The sequence below is a fragment of the Oryx dammah genome, unplaced genomic scaffold (genome assembly GCF_014754425.2).
Source record: "Oryx dammah isolate SB20612 unplaced genomic scaffold, SCBI_Odam_1.1 HiC_scaffold_1, whole genome shotgun sequence".
NCBI classification, from domain to species: Eukaryota; Metazoa; Chordata; class Mammalia; order Artiodactyla; family Bovidae; genus Oryx; species Oryx dammah.
The window spans coordinates 96,358,220-96,368,781 of NW_024070185.1; the positions used below are offsets into that span (position 1 = coordinate 96,358,220).

Sequence of the window (10,562 nt, forward strand, 5' to 3'; positions counted from 1 at the left end):
GAGGGCTCTGACTGGCTTGTCCCTACACTTGGCTTGCCTGGATTACATGCAGATTGATGAAGTTCCGGCTCTCCTCTCCATGCCTTACCACCTAGATCAGTCAAGGTCACTCGTTTTTCCCCAGAGAAGTGATCTACTTGGACATACTCCTGTAGTTGGAAATAGGTCAGGGTGAACTTTGACAGAAAATACAGAGCAGTCCACTGTCCCGTCAGATATTTCAGAATCTTCCCTGTACTACAGCCCTGACAGATGGCCCAGCTATAGAGACTCCTTACATTTCCTAGCACTCACTCAAGAACCTGCCCCCTGACTTTCTAAGCAGAGCATCTTGTAAATGCTCAGAGAAGCTCTCAAAGGCTCTCTGTTTGACCTGATAGTCTCTGGAAGACTTAACCTAGTAGTGCCTTAGTGCCCGTTGTTACATAGTTAAGTCTGTACTTATAACTCACGGTTGTTCATTTTACGTAATTTATAATAGCAAAAAAAAAAAGAGAGAGAGAGAAACAAACTAAAATCCAACAAAAAGGGATTAGTTACAAAAAGTATGGTAAATCTAGACAATGGGACACTATAAAAATTAGATATACCTATGTATTTATAAACTTAGCAATATACTGTCAAGTAAATAGATATAGTACAATCTCATTTACAGAAGACTCTGGACAGTAATGCACCTAATTCTTAATTATACTTATTCACGCGTGGTGAAATTACAGTTGCTGTTGGTATTGTATTCACTTTGCTTATATGTATTTTCTAATTTTAAAGAGTAAATTTATAGTTTGTATAATATTTTGAGGCTAAAATAGTTAAATAAGGGTTCATCAGGCCTGATGGCATTTAGCATTCCTCCAACACTAAGACTATGAAACTGATTACCTGAAACCAAATAACTAATGCTGTGCCCCCTCCCCCAACTAACCATACATGCACACAGAAGCTCACACACACTTATACACATGGCTAATCTAAAGACTCTTTTTCATCCCCTGCATATATGTCACCAGCAATGGCCAAAAAGTCCATCTCTGCGACATGAGATTACAATGACAAGTCTGACAGTAATGGCAGGAATTTCAGTGGCCACATTCAAAATGACAGCATGGCTGAAATAACACCAGCACTCTGCAAACAATAAACAGGATGGAGTGCTGCTTGGCTCAGGTGAACTTCACAGTTTGTTTCCTTTTCATTGTATTCTCCCTTTCACAAAGCCAAGGCTTGCCTTTGGAGCTCATGGGCCTAGGACACTATTATTTTGACAGTTGTTCGGTGGCATTGCAGAGGATGAAAGAACACTGGTTAGCTTTCCATCTAAACACACCACCCACTCCAGGCAGCATAAACACTATTATTTTGAGTTAGTTGATGGATGAGATTTATGTTTAGAGGGCAAGTTGAAAATTAGTAAGGAGAAGTTGAGAATTAGAATGAAGAGAATACATGTGATTCACTTGTCTATAAAATAGACCAATAATTGAATTTGTATAAATACCTTTTAATTAGAAGCTGATATCTCAAATATCAGATCAAGATTAAGCTCAATAACAAATGCAAATCCTTCTACCTCTCAGGAGTGTTCAGGATTTAGTTCTAATAAGATAATAGATATGAAAGTCCTTTGTACCTTTTGTGAGAAGTTCTTATTGTTGTATGAGTAAAAGTAATAAACGTTTAATTTTACTCTGATTTCTTAAGAACACTAACTTTCAACAAAGATCTGTTCTTGCCTACTGTGTTAAGATATACAAAACCATATTAGGAACATCATTATTTTTCTTTGTTAAAAAAAAAAACAAAAACAACTTAACCCAGTATCTAGAACCCCACAAACATGTAAAACATAAGAAAAAAATCTCCATTCAAATAGCCATATGAGCCCTTGCTTTAATATACCAAAAATATTGCATTGAAAGAAAGTTATAATTTAAAATGTTATTTGCATCAAGTCACCTTGATGTGCCAAATACTTTGAAACAAATACTAAGATATCAAGTCTCTAAAAAAATCTTTTATACAAAGTAATACTTTCAGAGCCTATATATATGGGCACTCCATATGTTTTTCATTGTTGACCTAAGAAAGGGCTATAAGAATCATGTTTTATTGTTGAAAACTCTGATACCAAGAGTGATGAGGTGATCCATAGGCAGAAACTTTCAGGACCAGTATTTGAATCCACATTTGATTCCAAGTCTCTTGCCCTTTTACTTTAAATGAGTTGCCTCTTTCCCTTGCCCACTGGGTAGCATTGTAATGTACTGAATATAGGCTAACCACTTGAAAACCTCTAATTTCTACAGAGGAGCAGATTTTGGAAAATGGCTTGTGCTAAGCAGATCACTCTATGCATCACACGTGATCTTCTGGTTGCCTAACTCATGACTGCAGTGAAGTCACAGTTATCCTAATCACCCATCATCACATGGATGAGATATGCAGGAAAGGTGTTTCCTCCCAAACACTGAGCATTTGAACCATTGCTTATGATGGAAACAACCTGAGGGAAGGACCCAAGAGAAAACAGTAATCATGTAATTTAAAGATATATTCTATTAACAGGAAGATGTGCAAGTTACCGATCCATAGGAGTGGATTTGTTACTGTCATTCTTATATAGGCTCCATTTGAGTTGAAAAAGAATGGAAATAGAGGCCATATGGGCGCCGGCGCAGCCGGGAACCGCGCGGGTAGCCATGGCGGAGCTGCAGCAGCTCCGGGTGCAGGAGGCGGTGGACTCTATGGTGAAGAGTCTGGAGAGGGAGAATATCCGGAAGATGCAGGGCCTGATGTTCCGGTGCAGCGCCGCCTGTTGCGAGGAGAGCCAGGCGTCCATGCAGCAGGTGCACCAGTGCATTGAGCGCTGCCATGCCCCTCTGGCTCAAGCCCAGGCCCTGGTGACCAGCGAGCTGGAGAAGTTCCAGAACCGCCTGGCCTGGTGCACTATGTATTACAATGACAAGGCCAAAGATTCGATAGATGCAGGGAGTAAGGAGCTTCACGTGAAGCGGCAGCTGGAGACCTGCGTGACCAAGTGTGTGGATGACCACATGAACCTCATCCCAACCATGACCAGGAAGATGAAGGAGTCCTTCTCTTCCATCGGGAAATAGCTGTCTGCTAGTGGCCATCAGGGCTGAGGGCAGGAATCAATTTAAAAAGAGGAATGGGGATTTGGGTCTTTCAAGGAGAGTTGATGAATGAGGAAATTAAGAATGGCAGCAAGTCTAAGGCCTGTGTTTCTCTCCTCTGGACACTGGTTCCTTTGTGTTTCAATCCTAGAAAGTGAAATGGATAAAAGGCAGTGCTAAAATTTGGGTCACAGATAGCATAGGAGGTTTGTTGTGAGCCTGAATTTCATGTGGCAAGTACTTCTCCTGCCAATAGGGAGTCTCCCCTGTACCAAACCAGGGCCCTCCAAGGTACCAGATCCTCTTACTCTACAGATACCAAGAGGCTGGCAGGTTCACATAACCAGCTTATGGTCTAGTGGAGTATGAAAGGAGGTGTTTCTATTTGGTGTCCACCTGCTGTTTACCAGAAGGATCACTACAACATTTTCCACGAACAAATAAAATCCATGCAGTCACTAATGTAGAAAGGGGCAGGGGTCTTCCAGGGGGTTTGTTTTGCTTGTTTTTCTTTTATAGGCAAGGGCATGACGTTAAGATGTAAAGTTGGGAGAGGCAGTTTGGATAAAAACTTTGAAAGGGTCCCTGCAGGTACTCCTTTCTGACCATCAAGATGTGGATGTGTGTTTCTTAAAATTCTCACATATCACATCATTCAGCCGGGAGACCCTGCAAAATTGTAAGAAGTGATCTCACACTGGTAAGGGAAGCAAGTGCTCTCCCTCTCACTGGCAGCCATGGTGGCCCTGAGGCCGCCTGCAGCAGAGTCAGCAAGCTACCAGGCAATCTTACAGTGACACTCAGCCTTGAAGGGAAATGGGGTTTTGACAGTATAATATGCTCATATTCAGGAATGAACAGTGAAAGAGGAACTATTAGCTACTTCATTAAGAGGGTTGTGAAGGACGGGCTTTGGAAAAATCTGTTTCTCGTGAAACAGAATGAAAGCCTAAACCCAGTGTTGCTTACTTTGCCCCCTGAAATAACAGCTTTGTTGAGACAATCCCCTGGCAACAAAAAAAAAAAATCAAGGGAGGAAAAGTAAGCAACTCAGGGATGAACTGTGGCTCCTTTAGAGCGATGAAGGGACTGCCCTCCATTACCAAATACCACTTTTGCCAGGGCCTTTGCTACATGCGCTCTTGCCCCAGTTCTGGCCCCTTATCATTGTGATAAGGACCTTGTCTTTCTACCAACTTACTACTTGAAATGATAATATTGTCTGTTTGCTGTATCAAGACTGTGATATATTTTCCTAGTGGTTTGGTTTTCGCAATAAATAAGACTTAATTTTCTTCCAAAAAAAAAAAAGAATGGAAATAATGATCTGAGATACTGTGTTAGAATTAAGAGAAAAGTGTTCCCCTAAAACCAATGGTTAGAAAACATGTGAAAAGCATTTTGGGACAATAGAGAAAGTCCAAATTTTATAATCTCATTACCCTGGTTTTTAAAACTTACTGAGTTCTAAGATCTTGGGCCAATTTTTCAATCTTTTTGATCCTTAATTCTTCACATGTTAAGAAGTTTCTACAGATCTCACAGTTAGGTAAGCCAGGACTCAAACTCAAATTCCATTCAGGAGAGGCCTGTTGCACATTTCAGAAGACAAGTGAGCCTGCACATGTGGAGGGTACAGACCAGGGAACCTGACCCTCCTCTGAGGGATACCAGAGACCAGGTAATGGTGGAGGGTACATGAGAGAAGTTGTTTAGGAAAAGAAATGCTGATGGAAAGGTAGCTGGCAAATGAGGAATTTCAAGACAAAACTACTGCAAGACTCAAAGACCAGAGGAATTTGATGAACCTATTTGAGGCTCTCAGGGAATAGATTTCCAAAGAAAGTTGGTTCCCCAATTTGTGGAAAACCAAAATCTTGAAAATCCTGAAAGCTCCATATGCACATTTTAATGACATGAATTCTTTATCTGACATTCATTAAGTATTTTTGATCTAGAATCAAGAGGGAGAAACAGATACACAGTGTCAAGCTATAAACTAGGTAGAGTGGAGAGGGAAAAAGTAAGAATAAGAAAGGAGAAAAGCTGCCAGCCTGGTCTCCAAGGTGAGTCTCATAAGGAATGTTTTATCTCAGGGGTAATGCCCTTTTGGATCCCCTCTGCTGCTTGTACATTATTTCTTCTCCCCATTCCCTAATTCCTACTCCAAAACAAAAACAAGTCGGCTTCATTAAAGGATATGTAATTAGACCCACCTCACTGTCGCTGCCTTCATTCCCTGAAGAGTTTAGAACTCAGTGACTCTTTCACCACTTCTCTCACCATCTTGATAAAAGTCTTGATGACTTCATCCTCCATGTAGATTACTCATCCACTGCCTGGCCTCTCCACTGCTATCCTTGTTACTTCCTGGACCTTATCAATCAGTACTACACCTGTCTGGAATTTCTCTCCTCAACACCCCATTTGTGGATGCCCACCTCCTGTCTTACGAGCTCACATAATCTACCACGTCCACAGCAATAATTCTTTGGCCCAGTGAAGAGCTCCAATCCACTGGGTTTGCAAATATATTACTTTCCATCATCTCTATCATATCCTCGCTTTCTTCTTCAACAGGTGGGTTTCCTCAGTGTGCTTCATAATCACTCCCTTGCCTTCTACTTCTTGTCCTATCCATCAAGCTCCTCTGGGAAAATTCCAACCTTGGTCTGCAGTGGCTATCAGCACAAACTCTCTGCATTTGTGACAAAATATGCCTCAGATGAATTGGAACACTGGACAGACTCTATTCAAGTTTGGCAATTCCCTCCAACCACAGAATTAACTGACTCTTGTATATATGCTGTTAGATGCAGGTACAAGAAAACAAAGCATTATTGACTCAGATTAAGAAAAGTAGGTTGAAGGGAAGTAAGAAGGAGTATAATTTGAATTTACATCTGAATAATAAGTCTCTGACTTTAAAATAAAGTAAATGAAACTGCTAAAGTATTGCCAGGGAGAAGACAGACTGATTAAATAATAAAAAGCTTTCTTGTTTGCATTTAGCAAACTGCTGATAGTATGTAAAATGAAAGATAATACATTTCTTAACAGAATTAGTCTCTTAGTCAAACATTAATCATTAACGTCTTCTTAACCATCAAGGGGCTTCCCTGGTGGCTCAGAAGTTAAAGCATCTGCCTGCAATGCAGGAGACCCGGGTTCAATCCCTGGGTCAGGAAGATCCCCTGGAGAAGGAAATGGCAACCCACTCCAGTATTCTTGCCTGGAGAATCCCATGGACAGAGGAGCCTGGTGGGCTACAGTCCACAGGGTCACAAAGAGTCAGACACAACTGAGCAACTTCACTTTCACTTAACCATTAAGACTTGCTAACAAATTTCTTCATGAAAAATAGGAATAATGACTTTAAAAGGTAAAATTTATGGCACTGCTATGATCATAAAGTTAATAAATGTTTATCATAGAAAATTTGAAAAATACAGACAAGAAATGTCTGGAACAAGTGAGCACTCAGTAACTATTTTCTTACATCATTAAACATTATTTGTAGATACTGTTGACTACAGCCCATTGATACTACTTAAGACTGGATCATCACCCTGTATCATGGTATTTATATTGCTTCCTTAAAAAAAAAAAATATATATATATATATAAACTGCTAAGAACTTTGTAAAAGATGAGTGCATGAAGTTAGTTTTGTTAGATCATATTGGGAAAGTGAAATAAAAGAGTCAACAACAGATATGATCAGCTTTAAGGCTTCTTATTGGCAAAGCTAACTTGCCTTCTAGAAAATTCCTATGCTCTAGAAATGTGGTTACTGGTTTTTACTCCCCACGGTGGAAGAGTTCCTAGGAAGGTAGACAAGCACACAAAGTACCTTGAAAAGAGGAAGTTTAAATTCAGACCTGGCCAATATTGGGCCCTTGGGATAATTGTACAGCTCACTTCCCCTCACAAGAGTAATTTTGTTACCTACCAAGTCCAAGCTCACTCTTCTCACCTGCACTGACAGGCCAAGAAATCCTAGAGACTGTTGAGGCAAAAGCCAGCTGACTGAAAAGATGGCAGACTAATGTCTCAAAATAACCATCTTCTCAGGGTCTGGATGCCAGGTTCTTTTATAGACTGGTGGGGGTAAGGGGCGTGGGTTGGAGCTGGAAACAAAGTGAAAAGGCCATTAATCTTGTAAATATCTCCTAAAATGGCAAGTTGCAGGCAGGGGATGTGTTGATTTCCTCCTTCCTACCATCCACAGGTGGACAGGGTCCTGAACAAAGACTTTAGTTTAACAGCCAGAGGGGCAGGATTCTCTGGGGCATAGCCATTATGCATGATTATAATAACAAAAGCAATGAAAAGCAAGTCAAAGAACCAGTTCTAACATGGAGTCAGAATTGGCTCTTCCCTGCCAAAATTTTACACAAGGATCAGATAGCTCTGAATGATGCACAGTGGTGCCTAAGGTATGTCAACAGAAGACGCCACCAAGAAAACCAGCAAGGTCCCAGACTGCTGTTGACCTCAGATGCCCATCCAGACAATTATCTGCCCACCAGTGGGTCTTAGACTCAAAGGCACATCCAAATCTTCTGGGGGCATGTTAAAGTTCATAACACACGCGCACACACACACACACATACACACACACACACCCTTACATTCCTGGATCCACGGTCTAAAGACTGTAACTCAGTAAGTCTTAGATTGGAGCGAGGAATTTGTATTTTTAATATTGTCCCTAGGCAATTCTAGTGTAGATGAGCCTCTTATAAAGAGCTAATTTCTGAGAACCTACCAAGCCTTTAATTTTCATGGAAGTTCTCATGAGAGAGTTATCACTGCTTTTTAAATTTGACTAGGAGAGGTTCTTAAAAAAACGTTTTGAAGATAAAGTGTATTTAAGCTGTCAAATTTTTAATGGTTATTTTGTCCTTGAGCATACTCCAATATCAATTTCTTTCAAAGAATTCTCAAAAGTATCTTATACTTTTCCTATGCTTGTTATTTTATAATCAAAACTTTATTTGCTGTCCTTTCCTTCCTTAAAAATGTATGTTAAATATATTTTAATATACAGGAAATTTATTTAGACTTGCTTATCAATGCTTGCATGGTACTTTCTTACTACCTCATCGTCTGATCCAAGACATCAATAGTGGGGTTAAAACTGACTGCACCAGCCATGCACTCATGGCTTCCCATTGAGCTGGTCTCCCAATACTTGTCTTTCCATTAGCAGCAGTGGCAGCAACAGTAAGACATTCATTGAGCATATACCAGGTATAAAACAATGAATGGAAACTTTTCTAGAGATCACCTTGGCTCCCTGATAACAGTCAATGCTACCTTGTAGCTCACTAGATGTCATTAGATTTATTGCTTCTACCAATATAAATAAATACAAAATATACTTTCTCTTAAAACACAAATAAAACATCCACATACTGTTCAAGTATATTTTCAGACTCTAATAAGCATAAAGTGAATGTATGAGGAAATTAATGCTATAACAAGTATTTGAGAAATTAGGTACACATAGGTAACATGTAATAGATCTCTGCATTAGATAGAAAACTGGCCATTGTTCTACATAACCATAACCCTTGATCTTTGGGGCTTTCTTTTCCACTAAATAAGAATCATTTGCCTTTCTACCAGACAAAAATCTACTAGTCACCATGGTATCCCTATAGAACTAGAGCACCAGTCCCCAATCTTTTTGACACTAGGGATCAATTTTGTGGAAGATAATTTTTCCACAGACTGGGGTTGGTGGGAGGAAGGTTTCAGGATGTGTCAATCACATTACATTTATTGTGTGCTTTATTTTTAATCTAATGCTACTGCTGATGATCTGACAGGAGGCACCGATCTGAGACCTGGTGTTGGGGGATCCCTGAGCTATAGAATAGCTCAGTCAATAGAAAGAAAGTCTTTTGAACTGCACTGACACTGTAACACCAGAAGACACAGTAGCCTCATTTGCCTACTTCCAAGTTTGGGGCAGTTTTCATGACAATCTGAAGTTTGTGAAAATATTACAGCTGATAAACTAGTGCTGTCAATGAGTGGGTGAGAAATCTTTTCTTATAAATGTGAGTGGGTGAGGAATCTTTTCTTAGAAATGTGGCAAAGCCTTCTGTGATCAAGTACCAAAAATTTAAAAAACAGAAAGGAAGGGAGGGAGGGAGGAAAGGAAACGAAGAATGGAGGGAAAGAGAGGAGGAGAAAGAGAGAAAAAAAGAAAACAGGATTTCAAGTTTTACCCTCATATTTCATGCCTAGAGTTTGGATTCACTCAAAGTATGATATTTTCTTAAGAATTTTACCCAACACTGTTTATAATTCTGTCAAAATCAAGGCGATCTGGATTGCATACTAACAATATCTCAATAAATACAGCATTATGCTTGAAAAACTAGAGGAATGCTAAATTTACTTATGGTTTGTTCAGGTAACAGCTTTGAGGTATTCTGATGGCAAGTATTCTGTGGTTAAAAAGATATGCTACATGTTCACTGTTAACATACTACTTTACTTTATGTTGGTTTTGATATATACATTTCTATTTGGACATAACTGAGCGGTTAAACTGAACTGATTTGGACTTTTTATTCCTTTAGGTGAAAGGGCATGACAACTTTTGTACACAGTTTTTAAAGGTTACTCTCCATTTATAGCTATTACAAAATACTGGCTATATTCCTAAAGTTGTACAATACATCCTAGTAGACCATCTTACACACCCAACGGTTTGTACACTCCTGCACCCTCCATCACTCTTGTTCTACCTCTCCGCTGGTAACCACTAGCTTGCTCTCTATACCTGCAAGTCTGCTTCTTTTTCGTTATATTCAGTAGTTTGTTGTATATTTTTTAGATTCCACATACAAGTGCTATCATACAATATTTGTGTTTCTCTGACTTTTTTCACTTAGCCTTGTTGTTGTTGCTCAGTTGAGCAGTCATGTCCGACTCTTTGCGACCCCACAGACTGCAGCACGCCAGGCTTCCCTGTCCTTCACCATCTCCCGGGAAGACCATAGCCTTAGCATAATGCCCTCCAAATCGATCCATGTTGCTGCAAATGGCAAAATTTTGCTCTGTCTCTTTTACGATTGAGAAGCATTCTGTTATGTATATATATCACACCACAGCTTTTTCTTATCCATTCATCTGTTGATGAACACTTAGGTTGCTTCCATATGTTAACAACTATAAATAATGCTGCTATGAACACTGAAGTGCATACATCTTTTCAAATTAGTGTTTTGGGTTGTTTGGTTGGTTTTTTGTTTTTTTTTTTTTCCTATATATACCCAGGAGTGGAATTGCTAGGTCATACGGCAGTTCTATTTTTGTTTTCATTCTGATTAGCAGCAATTTTATTTTTCCATTTATTCTACTTTATCCTTTATAATTTTAATTTTTAAATTATAGTTGATTTACAAT

The 10,562-nt window shown here is 39.5% G+C and overlaps 1 protein-coding gene across 1 annotated transcript; it reads left to right on the forward strand.

Moving 5' to 3' along the window:
- The first annotated feature begins 2,660 nt into the window (after window positions 1-2,660).
- Window positions 2,661-4,445, forward strand: LOC120861541 (protein FAM136A-like). The gene has a single exon (XM_040237288.1). The coding sequence runs from the start codon at window positions 2,700-2,702 to the stop codon at window positions 3,114-3,116; it is 417 nt and encodes a 138-aa protein (XP_040093222.1). The 5' UTR covers window positions 2,661-2,699; the 3' UTR covers window positions 3,117-4,445.
- Window positions 4,446-10,562: the final 6,117 nt, after the last annotated feature.

Excerpts from the sequence above, each read along its gene's own strand:
- LOC120861541 (XM_040237288.1), top strand. The coding sequence starts at position 2,700 with ATGGCGGAGCTGCAGCAGCTCCGGGTGCAGGAGGCGGTGGACTCTATG.